This window comes from Crinia signifera, chromosome 8 (genome assembly GCF_055691185.1).
Source record: "Crinia signifera chromosome 8, ASM5569118v1, whole genome shotgun sequence".
NCBI lineage: Eukaryota > Metazoa > Chordata > Amphibia > Anura > Myobatrachidae > Crinia > Crinia signifera.
Genome location: NC_139224.1, coordinates 101,087,238 through 101,114,515, shown reverse-complemented (window position 1 = coordinate 101,114,515; position 27,278 = coordinate 101,087,238). Strand labels below are relative to the sequence as shown.

General features: G+C 46.1%; 2 protein-coding genes across 5 annotated transcripts in view; one reads left to right on the top strand and one right to left on the bottom strand.

The window, feature by feature from the left end:
• The window catches only part of SLC25A24 (solute carrier family 25 member 24), a 52,584-nt gene extending 35,599 nt beyond the window's left edge, over nt 1-16,985 (bottom strand). Inside the window, exons 1-2 of one of the 3 annotated variants that reach the window (XM_083156891.1) lie at nt 16,866-16,985; nt 15,776-16,041 (exon numbers count right to left, since the gene is read on the bottom strand). In XM_083156891.1, coding sequence (XP_083013017.1) covers nt 15,776-15,958 — 183 coding nt within the window. In that variant the 5' untranslated portion in view covers nt 15,959-16,041; nt 16,866-16,985. Of the gene's footprint in view, nt 1-15,775; nt 16,042-16,518; nt 16,671-16,865 lie in introns of those variants that run through there. The other 2 variants (XM_083156890.1, XM_083156892.1) reach the window with 2 other exon arrangements.
• Nucleotides 16,798-27,278, top strand: part of EEIG2 (EEIG family member 2) — a 51,374-nt gene continuing 40,893 nt past the window's right edge. Inside the window, exon 1 of one of the 2 annotated variants that reach the window (XM_083156894.1) lies at nt 16,798-18,467. In XM_083156894.1, the coding sequence (XP_083013020.1) occupies nt 18,319-18,467 (149 nt within the window). In that variant the 5' untranslated portion in view covers nt 16,798-18,318. The remainder of the gene's footprint in view (nt 18,468-27,278) is intronic. The other variant, XM_083156893.1, reaches the window with a different exon arrangement.

Below are 27,278 nucleotides of genomic sequence, written 5' to 3'. Positions count from 1 at the left end.
TTGACCACTCTCCTGGTCACCAGAGTAATGCAGTATTCATATGTACGATCATATACTCCTGCAGGCATTCCTATCACTTGTATAATCCTCTAAAGATGGCATTATTCAGCACATCTAAGCTCTAAAATGTATTACATTCCGGAGCTTTGTGCATATGGATTGGATGCATTGTTTTTAGCGTTAATGCATCAGGCACAAATAGGGTAATATTCCTTTACCCTGTGCTAAAAAAGCCACCAATATCTTAGAAATTATAATGATATTAACTTACAGTTTCAGATTTAATTTTTATTTTTAAATGAAAGAAAAAAAAATACAGCAATAATATTTCCCAAAGCAGTGGTTCTGAAACTGCGTGCTGGGGTACCGTGGGACACTTGCAGGTGTGCCTTGGATTGGTGGCCCAGGACCAATTACACTATTTATAGTCAATGTAAAAGGCAAAAACAGTGCTGGTTGCTGCCAGTCATGTCATATATAGATAAACAGAAGCAAATCTTATCCCTCAACACATAATTAAACCTAGCAAGTAAACAGCTTACTGAATGAAACTTTTTTTCTTTAAAATTTCAGTATAAGAATCTGTTGGACTAGGGGTGCCATGAAAAAGATTCTGATACTCTAGGGTGCCGTAATTAAATAAAGTTTGGGAACCAATGCCCCAAAGTAATACTGTAAGTACCAATGTATATAGTGACAAGCACAGTGATGCATTAAGCAATGAAAAGATTGAGAAGTGGAGAAGGTGCACATAGCAACCAATCAGCATATACACAATATTTTTTATACTAGATGGCTGTCAGCGGCACACACTATAAAGAAGAGGTCTGACCAACTCTTCTGAATGGAAACAATTTGCACAGAAGAAATAGTGTGATTGGCGCTTAACCCAGATGCTTAGAGTGACACACTTAATTAGGTGTATAGTGAAATGTCCTTTTCACTATACACCTAATTAAGCTTAATGCCGGGTACACACCAGGACGACAAGGGTCCGATCCCATCAATCTAGATCCAATTCCGACCGATTGGATGTAGATTGTGTGGTGATTGGGCCCTTTTCTGTCCTGGTGTGGACCGATACCGATCCGATGCGCGGTCCCGCGGGTCGGTCGTTATTCAGATCCTACCTGCAGCAGGTAAGATCTGGAAACAACCATACTCCCGGGTGCAGGTCGCCATCGGATCGGACTCGCTCACGGTGCACATCGTGAGCGGGTCGTGCCCCCCGCGCCATCGTGTACCCCACATTAGTGTCACTCTAAGCATCTGGGTTAAGCGCCAATCACACTAACCAATCAGCATATACCTATAGGTGCGTACACATGGTGAGATTTCACTTTCTATTCGACCCCTATTAGCTCTGGGTTGGTTACAGTGTTCACATTCCATTTTGACTATGTTGTACAGATCTGTACTATTTAGTCTTGTCTGTGCATTGGGATCAATTCTGCATTTAATGTAGAAAAAAAGATTTGATTTTCTATTTGATTTTGCTTAGATAAGCAAAATCGAATAGCAATATTAGTGCATAGCTCCCCGCGTGTACCCTCTATATCACTTCACAGAAGGGGGCCGATTCTGACTTGCTCGTAGAGCAGCGACTTTGGCTCTCTGACGATGGTGGGGGTCTGGCATGCACACAGGTGATAATGCGCATGTGCAGTCCACCACTGCCAGCGCCTTCTGCAATATTTTCACCCGCTAGGGCGCTCGCTGCCAGACTGACAGGCAGGAGGCTTTCTGGGGTGGACACCCAGCGTTTCACGGGCATGCCCACAATAAAACGGTGGGTGACCCCATAGAAACGCGGAGTTGGAGAAGACAGAGGAGCCGAAAAGTATGTCCTGGGCTACCCTTTGGCTGTGTGCAGAGAAAAAGTAATTTGATGGTGAGTAACCTATGTGCGGGAGCTTGCACAGCATTGCGAGGGGATTCGGGCAGCGGGGCCAGCAATCACCTCTAATTAAACGCAGCCTAGCGAGCAGGTCTGAATTACCTCCAATTAACTATGGGCAATTGCTGCAATCTTTTTACTGCTTGATACATCGCCCCCTTCTATCTCACAATGCTCTTCCCACAAATAATGACACACCCCAGGTCACTAGCTATACAAGATGAGTCACCAGGGTTTATGGTTCCTCTATATTTCAAAGGGCAAATGGGTTGGCACATATGGGGAAGAAAAAAAAAAAGTCTTCATACCGTGGGATACTGGATAGGAATTTGAAAAGGAAAAGTACTTAATATATAAAACTGTGTCATTTAAATGCATATTTTGTCATAACTGGGGGTCTAAATTGTTTAGTAAAGATACATTTAAAAACATGTAAATTTGTATTAATGAATTATTTGATGTAACATCCTTTCATTACAAAAGTTGTGTTTGGTATTGTGATTCTGTAATACAGCCCATACTGTCACTAGCTGGCCAAAAGCAATATCTGTGTGTTGCTGAATGACTACAAAAGGCCTGCTTGTTTCAGTAATGCACAACATCTCTTGGGCTTGTTTGGTTCTAATTACCTGGTCCAAGCCTACTGGAGGAGCCAGCCCCGGGCTCAGACCATCCACAAAGTAGCAAATGACCCATTTGGCAGCATGTGGTGCCACTACCCACCACGGCATATATTATGTTCCACTGTGTTCTTCCATGCAGGTGGTGAGGACATGCCTCCCTTATTTGACTGTGCCCATTGCAGTACCAGGCACGGCAGCTGTCTCAACAGCCCGGAATGTAGTCCTCATTCATTATGTTGACATGAGAATGTCCACATGATACTGTAGTTATGCTGGCTGGGAATTTATTGAAATGTTCATAACATCAACAATTACCGTATCAACATTGTTGAAATTCTGTTATGCATACGGTTTTTCCTGTAACCCTGGGTCTGATTCAGATCTGATCGTTGGGCTGTGGGTGTTCGGAGCCCAGTGAGCAGGTAAAGGCTACCCCGCCAAACGCACACCCCTGTGAGTGACTGCGAACGCGTATGCAGCCCTGCATACAGGGGGGAAAAAGGTTTCATAATGGAATGCTATTCCCCATGATCGCAGCGCTGAGTAAGTCTAGACTCACTCGGCGCTGTGCAGGCTGTGTGGAGATGGAGGCCGCTGATGCCTTCGGGCAGACTACGCACCGCGCAAATGCATGGTTCTTTCATAATCACTCGGGCTGCTAATTCGCAGCCTGGTGAGTGGGTCTGAATCAGGACCTTTGTCCCCAGCAACCCTAATGTCAAAATTATTGACAATGTCGACACTGAACATTATCAGTAATGTCGACCTTCTGCTCTTAACATTTTGAATGGATCTCTCTGAGGTCCATGACACCAGAGCAAACCTTTATGTCTTTCACCTGACCACCATCATTCGCTCACAGCTCAGAACTGCAGAGTGCTATTAGTAGTAGTACATATCTATATACACACACACACACACACACACACACACACACATATATGCTGTGTATAATTATATATATATATATATATATATATATATATATATATATATATATATATATATACACACACATACATATGTATATACATACATACATACATACATACATACACACATATACATACACACACACACACACACCTAATGTCCATGTGCAACCGAAACATTGCCATCTGCTGGCAGAGGGTGAAACTACATCTTTCTCTTTCACACATACAGATACACAGAGGCAATCACGAGGTAGCAGTCTTGCTTCGAGTGGGCTTAGCTAGTTGTATATAACAATGCAGAAGACAGGAATCAGCACTTGCCTATTTAACTAGCAATTGCAAACATATATTATAAAGTTCTAGTAGCTACATCAATTATGCAACCACGCCTAGTATATAAATAGACTACTGTCACATGTGACTTCAATTCATTATCCGTTTGCAGTGTGGAACTGACTAAACACGCAGAGCAGGGCATAAATAGTAGCGCCCCAGAACTGCGACACATCTTGTAAGTTTGTCACTACTTTAAATGGCTATTGCAGAGCATTACAGAAAGACTCATGTTCAGCTGACGCACTTCTCAGATGAGACTCCTCAAGTGTAAAATTATACCCTGACATGAGAGAGTGCTGGGTGTTTTGTCATTTGTGTATTATAAATTCCCTTCATCACTGAATCATTACTTTCCTGGTTAAGGGATGTAGATATCCGGGCGCACAGGATCCAAGTTCCGAATGTGGACAGTGGTGTCCCGCTGTTCCAAATCCTGATGGATCTTGGGAACTGTCATGATGTATCTTATAAAACTATGTGACGCTGACCCATCACTGCCCTCCGATGTCCATCAAACTGAGATTGCACATTGAGCTTTACACATGTGCAGAAGTGCAAACATTGCCTGATTGTGATTTTCGCACTTCCGCAGCCTCTTTTTTGTCTGGTGTGGTAAATATCTGTGGTAAATATCTGCAAACACTGTATTATTCTCTTATAGCAAAGCTTTAAGATATCTCACCAACAATAAAAAGACCATTGACGGTTGCTAACCACACATAAGCAATGACAATCTCTATTTTACTGCTGAATCTGTGTGCTGTTATGCCAGCCCTGGCTGTCTAAACGCCACTGCTCTGATTCCCACATACAGCAAAAGCTGGCCATACACTTATGCGTTTTTGCCTGATTCCAATGGATCAGGCCGAGAAATCAGGTGAAAAGTGGCCAAATCTCATTTGTTTGACATCAAATCCAATGCACGTTCCCTGCGCATTGGATTGGATCCGGATATTGAACTTGATGCACATAAGGATACGTACGTACAAGCAACAAAAGAAAAATAATTCCTACAAGGGGCACTCTAGGCTGACATATTCTGATTTCATCAGCATGTATTCCATATATTGTTTTGAGTGTCCCAAGAAAATTGTGTTAAAACTTAACTGTGTTAAGTTTTAACAGCTTCCTGAGTGCTTCCTGAGAGTGCTTCCATGCTATTTTACATGTGAAATATACACCTCCAAACGCCGGCTTTCTGTCAGTCAGATTGGAAGGATGTTCCGTTTACGATCCAAGTGCACTTTCTGTTGCTATTTACCCTGATGCATACTTGATGCGAATGGTACGTACACGCAGTTGTTTGATAATTTCTTGATCTGCGAATTCTCTAATTCCCGATGTCATTTGGAAACAGCCATTATACTTCAGAACATGAACATGCTCAAGGTGGCTGTCCATTAGCAGGCTGTAGAGCATGTGGGTATGGATCTTAGGGTAGACAGTAATTTGGTTGACAGTGTCTAACCCCAAAAGGTTGACACAGGCAAATGGTCATCATGGATTGTAAATTTGTAGACTTGATCCCGTGGACTCCCAATTAGTGTACCGCGTACCCCTGCACGGCTCATCATGCTTTGGGCCAGGTGCCCTGATCCACTACCACTGCATTTGGCACACTTCGCAGTTCCCACATGTAGCCACGTAGATAGTAATGTATTAAATAGTTCAAAAAATATAGAAAAAAAAGTCGGGCTGATATGTTGACACTTCTTGAGTTTATGTAGCAGGTAAGCATCAAAATGGCCCCTATAGGAGGTCCTACACTGATAGGATAAAATCCAGAATTAAGGAACTTATTCTGGTCCATTCGCAGCCAGCAGTTTTTCGCATGGGGACAGATGTTTGGCATATACGCAGCTGCATTTCTGCGCATGTGCATATGCTGGGTGCGTGCGGCCATGGCAAACAGACTGTTCGCTAGGTGCCCACACCCAAGGCTGCAGGTGGGGGGGTGTGGGGTGGTGGATAGTAGTGCCCATGGGAATGCCCAGCATTTCATGGACGTTCCCATGTAAATGCTGGGCATTCCCATGGTAATCGGGCCGTGATGTGGGGGGTGGGCAGCTGACATCACCGATTATCAGCTGCCTGCCCACTTCCTCCAGAGGGTGCATGCAAATCTAAGTGACCAGAGAGTCCACATCATTCGATGATCAGCAACCATTGAATGATGTGGGTGTTCACCCACAGGCCCTGCGTACAAACACACACTGCGACGGGGGGGTGACGGGCGTACCATCATTCGCAGGGCGGGTTCTGGTTGACTCGCAAGGGTGTGAATTTGCATCCAAGCGAATCAACCTGAATAAACCCCTAAGGGCAAGATGTACTAAGCCTTAAAAAGTGATAAAATGGAGAGAGATAAACCACCAACCAAATCAGCTCCTACCTGTCATTTGTAAGAACACTGCCTGTGGCATGGCAGTTATGAGCGGATTGGCTGGTTGTTTATCACTTTCCATTTTATCACTTTTCAAGCTTAGTACATCAGGCCCTAAGTCTTTAGGCATTTGTATGAGAAACCTGTATAAGTCAAAGCCAAGTTGATATCTCAATGGGACTCAGGCTGGATATGTCTGTATTTAAATATGGTTTTCAGTGTAATGTCTCTTTTTATAATATAAATTGCTAATGCTATTTGCTAATATGGAAGCTAAATAGGTAAATGGCTTATAGAAGGTCTAAAGCCTGGTACACACTGGGCGATATATCGTTAAAGATATTAACGACATTGATAGCGTATATATATATATATATATATATATATATATATATATATATATATATCATCCAGTGTGTACAATCAATATCATTAATGATGCGGGTGGCCATGGGTCATAACCAACCCCTCCTGCTGTCTGTACATGCAGCTCATTCTGACAATATCATCAGCGACTGCATGTAGGGAGCAGGTGACATCACTGACGACATCCCAATATCGGCCAGTGTGTGCGGTCAATATCGTATAGTTAACTATTTCAGCAGCCGCAGGACTCTAGTCTTGTGTGTGCCCAGCATAAAGTTCAGCACACAATATAGGAACCTCCTTGGTCAGTCAGCCTGGAGGAGTGTGATGAGATACTTTGCTGAAGAAGTGTAAGCTGGGCCAGAAGCTCTGTCACTGTACATTCTACCATTGTAGTCATGTAGGCTGGGCCAGAAGCATTTCTATATAGTTAGATATTCTTCGGTTTACCAGCTTATTGTATGGTGATCAAGTAGACTAACCAGGAAGATATACTTATTGTATGAAGGTGAGTGAGGCAGGTCACTGCTTGCAGATAAGGCTTTTATAAAAGACATAAGAAAGTAAAATAAAAAGGTAAGGATGAGAAATATGGGCGCATTGTCCAAAAATATTTGCAGCTTTCGGAGCCCTGGTCCTGCACTTGTGGGATGATGCATCACAGGGCTCACAGGGCTATACAATGTGATCCTGGGCAATAACACCCTGCCCTGGTCATATTGTAAATGTTATGCTTGATAAATGGGCTTGTGTACCCCTTGCAATGCTTTGGTGAAGTGTGAGCTAGTAAATCTTCAACAGATACTGCGCAGTCCATTGATTTGGTTGTAAAGACAATGGAGAGTGACTTCTGCATTTTAATGACCAGGCAAAGAAGAGCCTCTGGGGGGAATGTATTCAGCTTCAGGGTTTGCTATGTGGGTAAAAGCTCTGGGTTTCAGGTCTGGAGTTATGCAATAAGACTGGCTTTTCCCCATATGGCACACACTTGGTTTATGGGGAAAAAGTGTAATCAATGGGTTTTCCTGTGTAATCAATCTTATGTGGTGCCTTTTATTGTATGCTGTCCTTGCAACTGCCACTAAAATGTTATATCTGAGTTCATCCGTGGGGTAAACCGGCCTGTGCGGATAATTAGTATTACGGTTGGATTTCTCTTTACATAGTATGCTTTTTCTAGAGGATCTGAATAAAGCTTTGCACATTGGAACGTGCTTTTCTTTTAGTGCACCTCTTCTGATCAGTATAGGACAACTGTGCTGATGTGGGCTGATTCATAGTGGGGCGGTCAATCCAGGTCAGAACCTTTCAGACATACTTGTAAGCAGGACCTCAATAAACATGCTGTGCCTGGTAATATCCAAGGTTTTTACTTAGGTTTGAAAGGGATATTAGTATAGTATAACTTGCATGAATGCACATTCCTAGAACAGTGTCTGGGGGTATGAAAAGGTCGTAGGACCTGCAGATGCAGATGTGCTGGAGAGCCAGAAGGGAACGCGGTACTTGTGTATTATCATGGAGCACCCGATATTAATCGCGCAAGGTTTTGATCGCATCACATGCCATGCACCCGATGCGACGCGATTTTTGCCCCTATACGATTAAAAATTGTATAAGCACCTAATGGGTGCTTTTAAGCACCCAAATGGGTGCTTACAATGTTAAATGCACCCAAAATTTTCTGGGAATGCCGCCCAAAAACACAGGTGGATACCGGCCATTGGGAGGGAGGAATGATGATGTTAGTAGCAGCTTGATCTGCCCCCGGCCATCGCAACCCTGAGTAAGTCTTAACTTATGCGGCGCTGCACATGGAGGTGGATTTGGGGGGGAAATTGATTGGTACTTGTGGATTATCACGGCTCCCATCGCATGCCATATATAGCGGCATGCGATTTTTGCAGTTTTTTTACAAAATCGCATGTGATTGCATCGCATGCGATTTGAACGCATGCGATCGCATGCGTTTTTTAACAGAAAAGCATCCAAATGCATTGAAATTAGTATCAAACATGTTCAATGGCCCCCAAATGTCATTTTTGAGGCTGTACCACCCCCACTATCAACGCGAAACCGAAGCGCGGCGAGCCCTCGAGGGGCGGCGGTACGCGTCCTACGTCCTTTTCATACCCCCACTATCCACGTCGGCGTGGAGTTGAGAATAGAAAGTGTGGCGAGCGCAGCGAGCCACCGAGCCCAAAGTGTGGCGTGCGCAGCGAGCCCCGCGAGGGGACGCGGACACCTGTGAAGCCCGCGAGGGGACGCGGACATCTGTGAAGCCCGCTAGGGGACGCATATACCTGTGAAAGTATCCGTGTCCGCTCGCCACGCTTCGCGCTCGCCACGCTTTCTATTCTCAACTCCACGCTGACGTGGATAGTGGGGGTATGAAAATGTCGTAGGACGCGTACCGCCGCCCCTCGCGGGCTCGCTACGCTTCGGGTTCGCGTTGATAGTGGGGGTGGTACAGCCTCAAAAATGACATTTGGAGGCCATTGAACATGTTTGATACTAATTTCAATGCATTTGGATGCTTTTCTGTTAAAAAACGCATGCGATCACATGCGATGCGATTTTTTCATGTGCGATGGCCATCGTGGGAGCCGTGATACTCCACAAGTACCAATTGATTTGATGGAGAGTGAATTTTAATGGATTTCCCCCTTATTCGCATGGCTGCAATGGCACTCACAGCTGTGCACTGGGGTGGGTTTTCAGTGTGGCGAGGCAGCGGCTAACTGATTTGCAGCCCAGGGATCAGGTCTGAATCAGAATTCCTCATACCCCTTTCACAGCAGAAAATGCAGGGACTTACCCGGGAATACAGTCCCGGGATCAAGCAGTGACATTCCCCGGTTGGCCCCTTTTACACTGGCCTAGTCCCTGCATTTTCTGGTGTGAGGGGGAGAGAAACCACTCCCCCACCATCTATGTGCAGCAGCAGATCCAGGCAGCAGGGATTCGGGCAGTGCCGTCCAGGTAGCAGGGTCCGGGTAGCGGGGATCCAGGCAGTGGCGGCTGGGAGCTTGCAGCGCTATTTGCTGGGCGGCAGGGGCGGGAAGCGCTGCTGAATTTGAAAACATATTGAAAAGACTGGCCGGACCCCGCTGCCCGCCACCACAGCTGAAAGGGAGCGTCGGCCGGGAAGCCGGGTAAGTAACTTTCACACCAGCCTGTATCCCGGTAGAAACCCTGCTAGTTAGCAGAGTTGAAATCCTGGCAATATCACACCAGCACCAGTCGCGAGTTGTTCCCAGGACCAACCCAGGAATTTTGGGCTGGTGTGAAAGGGGTATAAGTGTACCAGGGACCTGTCCATGCAATAGCAAACACATGCAGACCTGGAAAAAAACAAAACAGTTATACCTGAGAACTGTATTTTTGTTTATTTTAGAAAGAGGTTTTCATAATTTAAATAACACCTAATAACAAATAAGACATTGGGCCTAATTCAGAGCTGATCGAATGACAGATTTTTATCCAAATGGGCAAAACCATGACCACTGCAGATGGGGCAAATGTAATATGTGCAGAGAGAGTTAGATTTGGGTGAGGTGTGTTCAAACCTAAATCTAAATTGCAGTGTAAAAATAAAGCAGCCAGTATTTACCCTGCACAGAAACAAATGAATCCACCCAAATCTAATCATCTATGCACCCGTTACATTGGGGGCAATTCAGACTTGATTGCATGGCTGTGACTTCGCACAGTGGCCAATTATCGATAAACGCACATGCATATGACTCACAATGCGCGTGTACGACACAGTTCTGCGATAAAAGCCTGGTCCTTTTTTTCTTTGCTAGCCATTCACAAGGTGATTGACAGAAAGTAGGCAGCTGGGGGTGGTAACCGGCAGGTTAGTGGGAGTGTTAAGGAAACCGCAGGCATGACAAAAAAAATGTTGGGAGTGTCAGTGCAAAAAGCGAGTGTGCCAAAGTGTGTTAGGAGAGGGTGTGTAACGTCATCAGACTAATTTAATTGCAGGTGCCAAGAAATGCGGGGTACACACCAGGACAACCCGCTCACGATGCACATCGTGAGCGGGTCATCAGTGTCTTGTCCGACCGGCTCACGATCACGCGGAGCACACGATGTGCACCGTGAGCGGGTTCCGATATGATGGCGACCCGCACCCGGGTGTATGGTCGTTTCCAGATCCTACCTGCTGCAGGTAGGATCTGAATAACGACCGTCCGACCCGCGGGGCCGCACATCCAATTGGAATCAGATCAGAACAGGACAGAAAAGAGCCCAATCACCACACAATCTACATCCAATCAGTCGGAATTGGATATAGATTGATGGGATCGGACCCTTGTCGTCCTGGTGTGTACCCAGCATAAGTCTCTGGCTACTCTGAGCCTGTGATCAGTGAAAAAAATAATTTGATGGTGAGTGTCTTAGGAATGGATTTAGACATTGTTGCATGGTTGCAAAGTCTCCTCTAGCCATTCACATCTATTTATACGGCGTACATATTATTTTGCAAGACGGGATTTTACTATAGTGAGGCGGCATCTACCTGATCACTGGCCGCTGCACAATCGTGGCCGTGCGATCGGGTCTGAATTAGGCCCATCTGCAGTGCACACAGTTTTGCCCATTTTGAGAACATCAGGTGGGAATTAGGTCCTGTGATCAGGTGGGAATTAGGCCCAGTGAGTGTTGTGATGCAAACGCTGCTGTTGCCAAAATGTACTCATCTCCAGGTCTACATATTGGTGCAAATAAACTATTTCTGTGTGAGATTATTTTACTTAGAGCACTTCAGGAGAATCTCCCCCAGCACTGACCCATTGCTGTATATACAAGCTAAGTACAGTATCAGAGCCTGGGGCGCTGATGTGGAGCTGCAGTCCTAAAAACAAACAAAACCCCATAATCACATGCATGTATTCCACCAGGGGCATTTCTCGCCATAAGAGTATGAGCCAGGTACAGCATATGTCATACCATACTTGTCTACTCTCCCAAAAGGCTACCGGAAAATCACGTTTTCTCCTGGTCGCTAGGAAGAGTGGACTTACAAAATATGGATACTTAATTAATATTCTTAGCTATGTAAACCCAAAACATACATTATTTCAGTGCAAGGTCTGCCCCCCTTACTATGTCTTGGTGAGGCGTGGAAGATATGTCTGCCAGTACAACAAAGGGAGAAAAGTCACCAATCTCGTCATCCCTGTATCACCACTCCCTGCAGCTATTGATCCTGTAACACAACTGCCAGGAACCAGGCAATGATATTTCCAGTTCACTCACTAGAAATCACTTTAGAGGAGGCCTACTAAAATGGTGAGAGGTCTAATTGTAGGAAATACTTCAAGGCCTAGAGGTATATAGCATATGGGTGAGAAACAATGCATGTTAACGTGTTCATTTTTTTTAAAAGACAAAGTCTATGGAACACAATGATCTTAGGTTATAATACGGGGTGGATGATACAGCGCAGTAATGGAGTAATAGAGAGGGGGGATGTGGCTATGTCAGTGTTGTGAGGTTCTGGTGCATGTAAATGCAGCCTTATGGGGGTGCTACAATGAGGAGGTGACAAATAGCGTAGTGACAAATTATTTATTGTAAATGTAACAATACAGAAGTGTATGGGGCATGTCTCTGCTGATGGCTGCAAGCTTGTACGTGCAAAGACGTGGCACCTGAGTGACCACTGCTGTGCACAGTCTGCATAGTCATAGACCAGTCTTTAGCTTCGATGTTCCCCATTGGTGCGTATAGGCTGTGAATGTGTACACTCCTGTGAGTGACTCGTTTCATTCATGGGCCGCAGCTTTATTTGCTAACATTAGCAACTCCATAGCCTAGAAAATCGCAATTACATTTGCTTATAAATATGAATTATCCCCAGTCACATTGCTCACTATCATGTGGATCCTTGAGGATAACCATCTAATCGTATACCAGTTGGGGACCAGTATACCCCATCTCTGAGTGGCTGTGGGGTTAAGGTGCCGATACACTACTGTGACTTGTCTGAGAGGAGAGGGTGCAGGCAATCCCCCTTGTACCACCGGCAGCTTCCCAGGGGGCAGGATCGCATGATACACCATGGCCCTCATTCTAATTATCGAGCACCCCCGTACGTTCGCACAGGGAGTGATGGAAAAAATCTGCTCATGCGCAGATTGTCATATGCGCATGTGCAGGGCTTCTGTCTGAGTGCCCTCGCCGACCTGCACTGTCGGCGTGGCACTCGTACATGGTGGGCTGGCACTCTGACATGGGAGAGCCTAGCGTTTCATGGGTATTCCCTTGCAAATGCTTGTTGTTTACATGTAAATGTCCGCGTGACGCGATGTGCCGGGGGGCGGGCCGCTGACGTCCCATGATGTCAGCCACCCGGAAGCCAGTAAATATAAGTCAGTCTGGACCTGCTGACTTAATGCCCAGCACCGCAGGGACCCCACTGTCCGCCCTGCACCACAGGGAACCCGCTGCCCACCACACACCACAGGGACCCCCTGCCCGCCCCACGGACCCCATGCCAGCTCCCCAGGAACATACATGCAATAAATCGCATGCGATTTATTGCATTTATAATTTGCCACATCAAGTGCCAAATCGTGAGCAGCCTCCCGGGGAGCTGAAGGGGGTCTTTCAAGTGCAAACTGGTCCGACTTGTCCTTAGGACAAGTCAGACTAGTGTATGAGGGCCTTTACATATGGCACCCATTCAGTGGCGTAACTATAGGGCAGGGGATGCAATTGCTATGGGGCCTGGAGTCTTAGGGGGCCCGGCAGACCAGCAGGCTATCCCCTGCACCCTCAACCCTTTAGTTATGCCACTGCCTGCCACGCGTTTGGTATCCCGTGTGTACCTGGCTGGCTCCAGAGCTGTCTATTTTGGAGAGAGACGCGAGATGATGATGATGATAATAATGATGTCATCATCTCACGAAACCGGAGGTAGCTCCGCAACGGTGCGACTGATGGAGGGTGCAGTGTCTCTCAACTATCTCGGTGATTCCCCGCGTCCTCTTCCTAGTGAGATCTGCAGTGGCAGTCCCGGTGAGTTAGCGGCACAGTCCACGGTCAGCCCCCTTCTACACTGCTCTTTGCGCACATCAGGTTTTGAGGGGAGACGGGCAGCGGAGGCCGTCTTGTTTAAATCTTACAGCAGCAGGGGCATAGTCTACTATATTTAATTAACCCGAACAGCTCACTGAAATCTCCCCTTCACAATGTTGGCTCCTCCTAAAAGTGCAGCAGAAGCATGCTGCGAGTCCCTCTACTCCTCCAAGGCCTCCCAGCTCCTGATGATTCTGTCCCCACCTCCCCCCATGCTTGTCTCCATAACCACCTCTGCCTGTCTCCATACCCCCCTATGCCTGTCTCCATGCCCCCTCTGCCTGTCTCTATAGCCCACTCTGCACCCATCTCCATGCCCCCTCTGAGCCCATCTCCATCTCTATGTGTTGATCTGAGTTTATGTGTTTATCTGTGTTTGTGTAAGGGTATTACAGTGTGTCACATATTGTGTAAGGGGCATTGCAGTGTTTTGTATATTGTGTAATGGCCATTGCATAATGTGTAAGGGTATTAGGGCGTGTCGCATATGGTGTAAGGGTATTGCGGTGTGTCACATTTTGTGTAAGGGGCATTACGTTGTGTTGCATAATGTGTAAGGGGCATTGCGGTTTGTCGCATAATGTGTATGGGGCATTGCGGTGTGTCTCATATTGTGTAAGGGTATTATGGTGTGTAGCATATTCTGTAAGGGGCATTACAGTGTGTCACATAATGCGTAATGGGCATTGCCGGGGGGGGCTCCATTATAAATTTTGCTATGGGGCCCACAAAGTTCTAGTTACGCCTCTGCACCCATTAGAACAATACAGGGTACACAGGACTGAACAATATAGTAACTGAAATAGTAAAACAGAGCACAGGTAACAATAAGCTGAGAGGTGAGGTAGCAAAGTTGTCTGGCTGTAATCTCTCCCTATATAGTAGGGCCCAGACATATACCTGCAATGTGATTGTTCTTATGGTTACACTGTTTATGTTCTTATTGACTACTAAGGTCTGCACTTCTTTTAAGCTGGCCATACATTAGAACAACCTGCATACAATGGCTTACGACTGCAAAATACCTCATAATGTACACAATCGCTTTCACAACCCATCACAATTGTGCGTTCGGGCCTGATATTCTGGTTTATGGCCAGCTATAGGGCCCAATTCAGACCTGTTCATTTGGGGCTGAAATCGGCCCTGTTTTTAATGGTGGGGTCTGCGCATGCATGCATATACGCATGTGCAAACCCCCTATGTGAACGCCTTCGGCGATTATCGCACTCGCTGAGGCATTCACTCAGTAAGGGCAGGGAAGGGGGCGGGCAGGGGAATGCCCAGTGTTTTATGGGCGTGGCAATGCCTGCTTGGGGCGGGGCAGCTAACATCACATGACATCAGCGGCCATCTAAACAATAAGCATTGACTTACTTTTCAGACCGAAGGCTGAAAAAAATCATTCAATGATAAGCAACCATGGAAGGATTTCTCCACCTTGTGACCGCGTGTGAGGGGGACGTGTTACCATACACATTCCCTTGCATGTTACAAAGGGGATTCGCGCGGCAGAGGAGGGGGTTACCTTTTCGCCAGGCTATCTCAGAAAGCCCTAGGGACTGCTCATAGTGATAACTGCAGTGCAGAAATACAGGCTGCCTGCAGTACTAAGCATGAGCAGGGCACAAACCATGCAGTATACTGCCTTATTATTGCCAGATTAGCATCATTTGTAACACAGTTGTTCCAAGGCCTGCATCATTCAAATTATGTTAGTGAGTTGATTCACAGATCATACTGTTCGTAATACTCAAAACCAAAAAGAATCCAGTATAATCTGACTGCAAACCCTCCTGGTCACACTTCTAATTCAATACATAATTGTTATACCCTTTTCACACCGCACCTCAGACTTAGATTATTACCGGGGTGACCCGGGTCGAGGTGCGGCGTGAAATCCGGGTTATAAGAAAGGTTAAACCCAGGCCGCCCTCTATATAATGGGTGACCCGGGTTTAATGTGAAAGCCCTGGACCCAGGTCGGAGCCGCGATCGAGATCCTAAATCTGACCCAGCAATAGCGATGTGAAAGTGGTATGAGAGTACGGTCATTACCATTAGGTCCATACATTGCAGGATCATATACAGCCTCCTGCTCCTAAGAGCATGCAATCTAATGTAACATATATGTAAATCCTACCTCTTCTGTGCCAGCTGCAACTGCCATGCCCATCGCCTTGAGGCCTTGCTGCAGCTCCAGAATATCCACCTTTCCATCCTTATTAATATCCAGCTGATGGAACAGCTCTGCATATTTGCTTTGCGTGTCTGATCCCTCACAGAGAGCCCTGTTCAGCAGCAGTTTCTTCATTTCTTCAATCATTGTTGCTGTGGCTGTGGGGGTCTGCTGAACTTAGGATAGAGAAGCAATGCAATAGGTAACTGTGCCAGGGAATGTGTGGCACGCTGCAGAGAAAAGAAGGGAAGAAGAAAACAGGCCAAAATGAGAACATGTAGAAAAGTATGAGAAGTGACACCGCCCAGAGGGAGGGAGGCTGCAGATGAGTCTGGGAGGGACATAGAGGGAATTCCCTTCACAGAGAGGAGGGGGATACCTTTGGGCAGTATTCAATGAAAAAAATTCTCTGTGCATGCTTCTGTCTTGTTTCCTTCCCCCAAATACCTGTCTCTCCAGTCTCCACCTTCCACTGCTGTACATGCCCTTCCTGTATTAACCATTTTACAGCCACAGGGTTTCTGTAGCCTCAGTAATGCAATATATGCAGCTTGTGATAATGCATTATATGCAGCCTGTGATGTACTATCTGCAGCCTCAGTAATGCATCATATGCAGCCTCAATAATGTATAAAGACAAACTAGTTATTGCATTCGGCATCTTTGGCTCTCCATCTAGCTAGGGAGACAGGTCCGGGGGCTGTCACCTGGGAGAGATTCCGGAACGTTACGGTTTTTACCCAATCCCGTGTTCTCTTCAGTATGTACGGTCTGTATTCTGTGATTACATTGTATGTATATGGACGGAGCTCGGGTCTGTGCTCTGTATTTACATTCTCCTCCCCTCTGCCCGCACCACTTCCCTCTCTCTCTCTCCCTCCCTCCCTCTCATCCCCCCTCCAACCACGCCCTGATACACTTATCTCTGTCCAGAATGTAACCGGACAGTTGATACACGTATGTGGTTCCAGGGCCCCATTTGTGACTAATGAATGACTGAGACCCGGACGTTTCAGTACCCGTCATGTATAAAGAATGTGTCACAGTCACTCACTTGTGTGGCGGCGTATATTTCTTGCAGCGCCCCCTCTGACCACTGGATGTCGCTGCGCCCACACTGACGAGCAGGGATCCGTACTGTGATAATTTGGTGACGTGAAGTGCCTGATTGCCCCGCCAGGGGTCACTGTGTGACATGAGCACTCCTCCTGATTCCTTCCGAACTCGTTAGCACGCCTTCTCCTGACACCGTGTACGGAAGCCTGCGGGAGCCAGAAAGTGGAGAGAGCGTTCCGGGTGGGACACCGACACAGCGACCTGTGCAACGACCGAGAGCCGCCGGCATTAGAAATATATGATCTGGCAAAGACGTCTCCTGGACTGTAAATAGCGACACTCATACACTCGGGATCTCTGCAGGAATATGCCAAGAGCCATATAGCCACCCCTCAGGGACTGTGCTCTGCAAGGAATACATATATGCACATTGCACACATACACACACATGTAACATGCTCTAATGTATACATATGTTGCATGATCTCACATATTAACACGTCTATCTGTCTGTGGGTGATCCTGCAGGACATATTGTAATGTAATCGCACTCATATAATGCTATATAATTTACTGACATCTTTATTATTGCAACCCGCATAGACTGTGAAGCCTGTAGGATTGTCATTAGTGCACGTAGTATTGTCACATTAAACAATCCAGGTGTATGTGTACACAGGACATAGGGGGCATTTGTTACCTGCAGGTAAATTTAGGATAGGATCTGGACTGATGATTACACAGAAAGGAATCCCTTGGGTGTTATCATATTTTTTTTAATTATTTTTTACATTTTATTTTGTGCATTTACAGGTGTGCTGTATACATTCTATATAAACATATTAGTTATAGAAAGATAGAAGACAACAAACCAGTAGGCGACAAAAACACATCTGATAATCCTGTATCTGCATACAACATACATATTTATAGAAGGAGGTATACATTATTGTTTTCTTTATATACAATGCGCAAAAGTTTTCTTGTGTCTATCTGCAAGTCAGATGTAAATGCCATAATTTTCTGTAGGAGACTCAGAGAGAAGGGCGGATAAAAGGAAGTGGACTGTATAAAAGCTCCAAACTCTTATTGCCACACACTGCTTGCAGGGCAGCGTGGAATGAGGATGGCACTTTGCAGAGAGTAAAACAGACTTTCCTGGGAAAATCTTGAAATTGCGTTATCAAGGACACGTTCAGATTCTTTTTTATGGATTGCAACTTTTTGTCCAAATTGTTTTCCTTTGCACCTCTCTCTGGTTGGGGATCTTGATACCACCTGCAATCTTTCCAAATTGCACTCTGTAGATGTCCGCTTTACAGGAATTATACATTTACTATATGGAGACTCTCCCATCAAAATACTGTGAAAATTAAGTTTAACATAAATAGTATTGAATCTCTTGTATTCCAACGCACTGTCATATCCCTACTGCCTCCTGGTTCTGGTTTATGGCTTTCATGATGATGAAAAAGAAGAAATTTAAGTTTCGGGTGGATTTTGAGTTGGATGAGTTATCATCAGTTCCTTTTGTGAATGGGATCCTGTTCTGTAAGATCCGACTACTGGATGGTGGCAGCTTCAGTGTGGAGTCAAGCAGGTAAGAGGGATAATTAATAGCTAATCTAATATTTATTTATTACCAGTTATTGACATAATTGAGCAAGGTCCTGTTATAATTGATGCCCCATTAAATTGTCTTTATAAAGGCTGGCTTTTGTTTACATGGTGCCATCTTGTACGTTTGTTTAATATTTAGAGGGCTATGATTAAGCTGTGTACTGGAATCCGGGCCTTGGGTCTGCCTGTTTTTTAGCCTTTACCCAGTTTTATTTTAACCAGTATTGAGGATGTGAGGACAATTTAATTATTTGAATATTGTAGAAATTGTAACTTCAGAAGGAATAATTTGTAAAAAAAAAAAAAATAGGATCGTGATGACATATGGGCAGGAAACGTAGCATCTTAATCCTTTAAGTGACAAGTGAATTTGTCAAAATAGATGTGAAAATTGCCAAGCAAACATTTTTATTTATCATAATTGATATTACCTTATATTCGAAATCTTTTTTTTTTTTTACACATTTTTTTTATTTGAATTTACATAACAAATGTGAGCGACGCTGGCAATTTTAGCAGATATTTTGCACATCTTTCACAGATCATGGCACTCAAAGGGTTAATATTGTCCAGCATATATGACTCAAATATTATAACTCAAAAAACATATTGCTTGCCTATACTCACAATTGTATATATTGTCAGTCTCTACACTCTATCTCATTCATACCGCTTTCAGACATACTACCCGGGATTTTAGACCCGGTTCAATGCAGGTGCGCAGGACCTGGGGTTTTAGTCGAGTAAAATCCTGGGTCCAGTTCAGACATACGCTAGTCACAGGATTGTGCATGTGAAAAATCTCAGGATTTTAGCGTATGTCTGAAAGCAGTATTACTAACCCCATTAGGATGACCTGCCATGGACCAGTTAAACAGTGTCTTTTTACGCCTCTTTTGTCCTGCATCTTTCAGCAACCAATGGAAAGGTTCCTGATGATTACAGTTCACATAACAGGCTCTCCTATTACTGTGTCCAGGGAAGCACTTTAATGAATCCCTGTGGGTTGCAGCCATAGTAACAACACAGTGTTTGACAGTGCTTTGACTGACAGCTGTAATTACCTGGATCCAGCCGTTATTGGTAAAATAGAGTTGAGTGAGTTTAGGATGGTTAAGATAAACAGACACGTTACACATGCAGAAACTCTAGTTACCACAAATTATGATGGGCAATTCATGGTTGGTGAGCCCAATGTGGCCATTTTGGAAACCCAATTGCAAAAATTTGGTGCTATGTTCGCGTGGCGTTCATTTCTGGAGCTCAGTGCTTTCCTATTGGAAGGTATTCCAGAATGCCCTCCACCACCTACTGCCCATTGTATGCAAATTCGGCACACTGCCGGCCTGTGTAACCTTTCATCTACTAATTACCGGGGAAAGTGGCAGTGTTGGGGCTGACGTTTCAGCATCTGTCATGGACCTGAACCAATACTGAATTACTTTCGTATCCACCGCTGCAACTTGAGTTGGATACCTAATGAACAGGGAAGGTCAGACCTCGATAATGAAAGGACCCCACAGTGAAGTGGGAAAGGATGGAGCACAGAAGTGGGACATGCTAAGGTTGCCAAGGCACATCTAGCCATCTGCTACCAGGATTTATCCAGCCCTTTCTTTGGGTGTAGGCCGCAAGCATCTCGATCATAAGTATGGTCTCGCATTTGCTAACCCTAAATGCAAATTCATTGGTTATACGGCTCATGCAGTATGGACATAAGGGTGCACTGTGCATAGCTTACATATCACACGCACAGCCCAGCTCGGCACAGGAGTATAAGCACCAGATTTACTCTGTGTGCATGTCTAATTCTCATATAAAAATGATGTCTGTATTAAAGCATGTTATCATACATGACATGACAAAAATTATCCTACCCTGGTATTTTTATTTCTTTTTCCATTTAATTAGCTTTAGAAAAGATTTTTTTTTTTATTTTTTTAATAGATTTAATTTTTTAATTAAAATAAAATACCTACGGGTTATCTTGTTACTCTATATACCCAATTTATAGTACCTCTTACCTCTAGTGCCCCCCAAAAATCTAAATTACACTTTGATTGCCTCCCAACGTAATTAGAATAGTTTCTTCGGTGTCCACAGGCCTCCTGCACGTCAATATAATGCGCCTTTTTTCTCTGGCTGGATCAAAGTTAGTAGCGTATTTTACCTTTACCGGTGTTTGGTGATAACATCACCTCCAGTCTCTGTTAAGCTGACTCTCTATAATGTTCTGATGGGACCCAGGTCTAACCCTGGTAGCTACCTGGACTGGGGTCCCAGATCACTGGACCCTGGTTATTTTACAGGGACTCCTTTTCCACTGAGCTTTAACCCGGCAACAACCTGGGCGATTGTGGCAGGGGAAAAGGGTTATTAATATTTGTTTGATCCACCTACTTCCCCTAGGGCAGGCAGGGCCAAACTATGGCCCTGCAGCTGTTGTGAAGCTACAAGTCCCATAATGCCTTGCCACAGTTTTGCTCTTAGGGAATGCTAAAATTATGGCAAGGCATGCTGGGATGTGTAGTTTCACAGCAGCTGGTGGGCCATAGTTTCTTCATACCTGAGCTAGGGCTATACATTTATATGTAGGGTACTATTTCTCATGTCACCACTTCCCCTACGCATATACCCACCAGTTCTAAAATATCACACAAACCCTGTGCTGGGACATTTCCAACATCCCTAGGTCACTAATACCCCTTTCACATTACAACTAATTACCGGGTACAAGCCGTTTGACCCGGTAATTAGTGCGATGTGAAAGGGGTTACCGTGTCCCTAAAACGGGTAGCAACACGCCAATTTGAATCGGTAAGAAAGCAGAGGTCTTACCTGTTCGTTGTGGTGGAAACGGGTTAAATAGGTTGAGAGTCCCATTTCCCGTTCACTCTACGGAGGAGGCAGTGCTTGGAGCAGCGAAAGATCTAAGAGCTGCCTCCTCCCCCAATGACGCGCCCCCAATGAAGTCAACGAACCGGCATTATTGCCGCTTCACTGTGGGGATGTGAACATCCCAAAATGAAGGTTTGTGCCGGGACTGACCCGTTTTGCAATGTGAAAGCAGCATGACCCTGTACCCATCCTGCAAACCTTATTGGAGTGCGGGGCAGGTGGGATTGATGATTCCCCCATGCTTCAGCAGATCACTTTACATGCAGTGGAATGCTGTGGAACAGCGTAGCCCTTGAATTACCGGTTCTGAAGATGTCGGAACTAGAAGTATTGAAAGAGTCCTTTTGTAAGGCATGGGGAATCCACAAAAGAGGAACAATACTGTATTTTCCAGATAAAGACAGAACAAGGCCTTACAATGTATTATTGCAAATGGAATACGAGAGGGAGCAGTTGTTAGTATCATCAGGAGAATTTACAGACCTTGTATTCCCAAATTGTTGGAGAGCAGCACTCCCTTTCTGGGATCTGCCTAGTGTCTGATGTATTAGGGAGGAAGAAACAGAAGCAAAGTGACAAATACTGTCTGTTTGCCTGTGTTCTGTCTTTTTTTTGGGGGGGGGGGGGGGGGGTTATGGCAGACGCAGGGTTTGTTTTCATAGAAGATGACAGGTCCTCTGAGGTTCCTTCTGTTCTTGAAACAAATGTGGGATAACATGTAGTCCATCTAAGTATAAAAGTGCATTTGAGGATGGTGTGCAAGCGGCATAGTCAATTAGGCCAGCAGCTAATTGCTGGTACCGGATGTTACTCAGTTAGCAAGGAATAAACCACGTGCTAGTCTATGGAGTAAGACCATGTAAGAACCTTTCAAATTTTTGTTGCGCATTGGAAACAAAATATTGATTTAGCAGTTTAACTGGAGAAACTGCGCTTCTGAGCTTGAATCGGTGCAGGATTATTTGCAACAGGGGGAAAAAAGACGGTACTCTTTACCTAGAAGGGCGCCCACGATTTTGATCGTGGGCATCGTTAGGAAAAAAAATCGTGTCGGTCGCATCGCATGCGACCAAAAAATCGCATGCGATGACCGCGATTTCCCATAGGGAACAATGTTAAATGTCCCAATTGACCCGATTTTCCTGTTCAATGTCCCAATTGACCCGATTTTCCATAGGAAACAATGTTAAATGGCCCACAGAGGCCAAATAGGCACCCTGAAGTGTGAAATGGCCCCCCCAATTGTTAACGCCACCCCACGATCAACGTCAACCCGAAGCGCAGCGAGCCCGCGAGGGGCGGCGGTACGCGTCCTACGACCTTTTCATACCCCCACTATCCACGTCGGCGTGGAGTTGAGAATAGAAAGTGTGGCGAGCGGACACGGACAGCTGTGAAGCCCGCGAGGGGACGCGTATACCTGTGAAGGTGTCCGCGGGGCTCGCTGCGCTCGCCGCGCTTCGGGCTCGCTGTGCTCGCCACACTTTCTATTCTCAACTCCACGCCGACGTGGATAGTGGGGGTAGGAAAAGGTCGTAGGATGTTGTTCGTGGGGTGGTGTTAAGAATTGGGGGGGCCATTTCACACTTCAGGGTGCCTATTTGGCCTCTGTGGGCCATTTAACATTGTTCCCTATGGAAAATCGGGTCAATTGGGACATTGAACAGGAAAATCGGGTCAATTGGGACATTTAACATTGTTCCCTATGGGAAATCGCGGTCATCGCGTCGGTCGCATCGCATGCGATTTTTTTTAGTACCTGCGATGGCCGCCCTTCTAGGTAAAGAGTACCATGTAGTACACAATGTAGAGTGTAGTAATTCTATGTGATTCAAGAGGAACAAGTTGGCAGTGTGTACACAGTGTGTAATTAGGAAAGCTTGATGGAATTTCAAAATCAATATTGTTTCATTGTTGGAATAATGTGGCTAGATTGTTGTAATTTCTAGGGTGAATTAAGGCATTAGTAGGGCTCTAAGGCAGGGGTGTCCAAACTTTTTGCAAACAGGGCCAGATATGGTGACGTGAAAATGTGTGGGGGCCGACCATTCAGCCTGACATTCTTTGAACCATTAATCACATCAGAATGGTCCCCCACTCTGCCCACCATTCAGTGTGCCCCTTTACTGTATATTCCCCGCCTGACCCCCCCTTCTCCGTATTTCCCCCAGCCTGCCCCCATTCACAGTATATTCCCATAAACTGCCCCTCCTTCGCTGTATGTACCCCATTCACTGTATGCCCCCCCCCACTCTGCTCCCATTCACTATGTCTCCTAGCCTGCCCACCCTTCTCTGAATGTACCACATACTGCCTCCCTTCACTGTATATTCCCCTGCAGGAGACAGATGCTTGGGCTCCCTCCACCGCCCTTCTCTGATCCCATAGTACGGGAGAAAGTTTCCCCTTTGCTGCTCCCCCCTCCCCGCACACTGCTGTCTTTGTGATCACGGTGGAGGGTTATATATAATTGCAGCAGCAGGAGTTGGACACATACTCATCTGAAAGACGGCAAACACGTCTCACAGTGGCAGCCGGAACCCCCTCACTAATGCAGACAGCAAGGTAAAGGCATGCTCGCCAGGGTCCCACCTCTAGAGTCCTGTGCTGTGCGTCCCACGGCAGCCTCCAGCCGCCTGCTTGTGGCTGGAGGCTGCGTGCCACTTGACATCACGGGCCGCAATTGGCCCCTGCGCCGGACTTTGGACGTGCCTGCTCTAAGGGGTATAAATTGTGACTTTATAGTGAAGTGAAGATTATGCCCATAGCAATCAATACGAATCTTCCTATTATCTATGCGATTCTAGAAGCCGCTAGATAAATAAATAGAATTTGATTGGTTATAATGGGCAACATTTTCGTGGACATTCGAGGTTCCCAAACTGTGTGCCTATGAACCCTGGGGTGCAGCATTGCTCTACTGCAGGGCTGGGCAACACCAGCCCTCCAGATGTTAATGAACTACACATCCCAGGATGCTTTGCATTAGTTTTGCTATGTGGCCATGCTGAAACTGATGCAAGGCATGCTGGGATGTGTAGTTCATCAACATCTGGAGGGCCGGTGTTGCCCAGCCCTGCTCTACTGGGTGCCTCACGTTGGTGATCCAGGACCAAAACAAATTATTTATGGCAAACTGATACCCAGGACCTGTACTGGTGGCTGCCAATCATAAAATGTGTGGACAATTAGAACCACAACTAGGCCCACCACATGATGCATTTCATAAAAAAAAAAAAAATGTAAGCAACGAGAAGCTTTTGGACTAGGGGTGCATTGAAAAATTGCTGATAGTATAGGGCAGGGGTGTCAAACTCAAATTCATCGGGGGCCGCATCAGCAGTTTGGTCACCCTCAAAGGGCCGGTCCCCCAAAAAGTACAAATGACAGAAAACTTGTACAAGGTGTACTGTAAAGCAGTATGAAACAGGACATGCATATAACAATAATGCGATAACAAAGATGGTGGGCGATCAAACACAGAGCTATGCTGCAGAAATTTAATTCCACATCCAGTACTAATTATATTGAGGTGCAGGGTTCAGTGGTAGACAGGGACAGAAGGTACAGAGCTGCCTTAGGGATGCTAGAGGAGGTGACACCATTTTGGGAAAGACATTTTAATGTGGGCTAGCAAGATAGACACTCAGTGACTAGAGGAGAGCATGGCCTGGTGTGTAAATGTCACCCTCAGTGACAGAGATCCCCACGTACAGCGACCAGCCCGAGCTATACACTACTAACCTATTTCAGTCAGCCGCCTCGCACACACGGTTACCGCTACTACCAGCAGTCCAGCAGGGATCGCCAGCTGCGTGACGTCCTAGTCCCAGCAACCAACCCCGCAGCTCCGGCGAGCGAGTGCGCGTGGGGTGGGGTGTGGGTGAGAGGAGGTGGCCTAGGCCGGTGCTGGGACACACTGCCCCTGCGTGCTATCTCGCGCGGGCCACGTGACGAGGTCTGGCGGGCCGGATTTGGCCCGCGGGCCTTGTGTTTGACACCCGTGGTATAGGGTATCAGCCACTGCCCCAAGTGTAAAGGGTTCCGCACGTCACTATCACCCGGGAATCGGTACATCTGTCAGAATGAACTTAGGTCTACAGTCATTAGGTCGACCCCACTAGGTCGACTGGAAGGAAGGTCGACCTGACTTAAGGTCGACATGGGTCAAGGTCGACATGACTTAAGGTTGAATTTGCATAAAGGTCGACATGAGGAAGGTCGACTGGTCATAAGGTGGACATGTGTTTTTCACCGTTTTTTATCCGAATGTCGACATGGACACAGTTGGCAATGAGAATCGGACCCTCGCATCACTCGCTTCGCTCGCAATGCTTCGGGCACGCTGGCTCGCTTCGCTCGCCACAGCTTTAATAACCTCCTCCACGCCCTAGTGGATGGTAGGGCATGAAATACCGCCTGTCGGCACATGTCGGCTCAAAAAACAGTGAAAAACCCCATGTCGACCTTATGACCAGTCGACCTTTATGCAAATTCGACCTTAAGTCATGTCGACCTTGTCCCATGTCGACCTTAAGTCAGGTCGACCTTCCTGCCAGTCGACCTAGTGGGGCCGACCTAATGACTGTAGACCTAAGTTCATTCTAATAGATGACCGCTTCCCATCACCCGCAGGGAAAAACAGTGCTTGCACTGACTTTCCCTAGACCAGTGGTAGCCAACTCTAGTCCTCGAGAGCTACCAACAGTTCACATATTCCAGACAACCTAGCTGCTGCACAGGTGCACTCATTATATCACTGACACATTTTAAAAGATCCACAGGTGGAGCTAATTACTTCACTTGTGATTCTGTGAGGAGATCTGGGAAACATTAACTGTTGGTAGCTCTCGAGGACTGGAGTTGGCTACCCCAGCCCTAGACTGTGGGTTGCCTATTAAAAGTAGGCAAAGTCCCACTGAGCACGATCGCTCATCACAAACCATCTCAGGACACCCGCGATGTGTGCTGAGCGATCGTTCTTCAGCACGTCGCTTAGCTAAATAGCCGGGTCACTCCATGTGTAGGGTGCTTAAGTGTGAAGGCTGATATTTCTGATGGGACATGTGGTGATTGCTGAAACTATTTGGGCCTGATCAAGCACCTACAGTCTGGGCCCGATTCAGGTTCACTCACAGAGCACATTTGGGCAGGTGCACGCAAATAAAAGTCAGTTTAGACTGACTTATTTCGGAAGCCAGGAGAAATCATTTGAAGGTCGGCGACCATCAAATAATTTCGCCTGCAGCATCGGCATGGGGGGGGGTTCATTACACATCCCCTCGCAGCTTACCCATACCTCCCAACTGTCACGATTACAGTGGGACAGTCACGATTTTCGAGTCCTGTCCCGCTGTCCCACCCGCGGCAGGCATTGTCCCGCTGCGGGGGGTGGCAGTTGGGAGACCCCCCATCTAATAGAATAGACGCTGTGCGCACGCGCACAGCGTCTATTCTCATATGAAAATGAGGTTGCGGCTAATTAGCATAAGCCACACCCTCATTTGCATACGCCCCGTCCCCTTTTAGGGACACCCCTTTTCGAGTGTCCCTATTTCATAATCGCAGAAGTTGGGAGGTATGGCTTACCAAACATACCAGAATCCGGCCCTTGGTTTGCTAATGGACATAACCATGTGCACTGTAGGTAGGGCAGAGAGAGAAGGTTTGGGTGGGGTTTGTACTTCAATCTGAGATCTATATTGCAGTGTAAGAAAAAAGGGTACTTCTTTACTTTCACGGCGCCACTAGAAAACGCAGTCATCGCGGCCATTGAATGCACTAAAAAATCGGGTGCGACGCGATGCCCGCGATTTCCCATAGGGACCAATGTTAAATTTCTCAATGGACACGATTTTCTGTTCAATGCCTCAATTGACATGATTTTTCCATA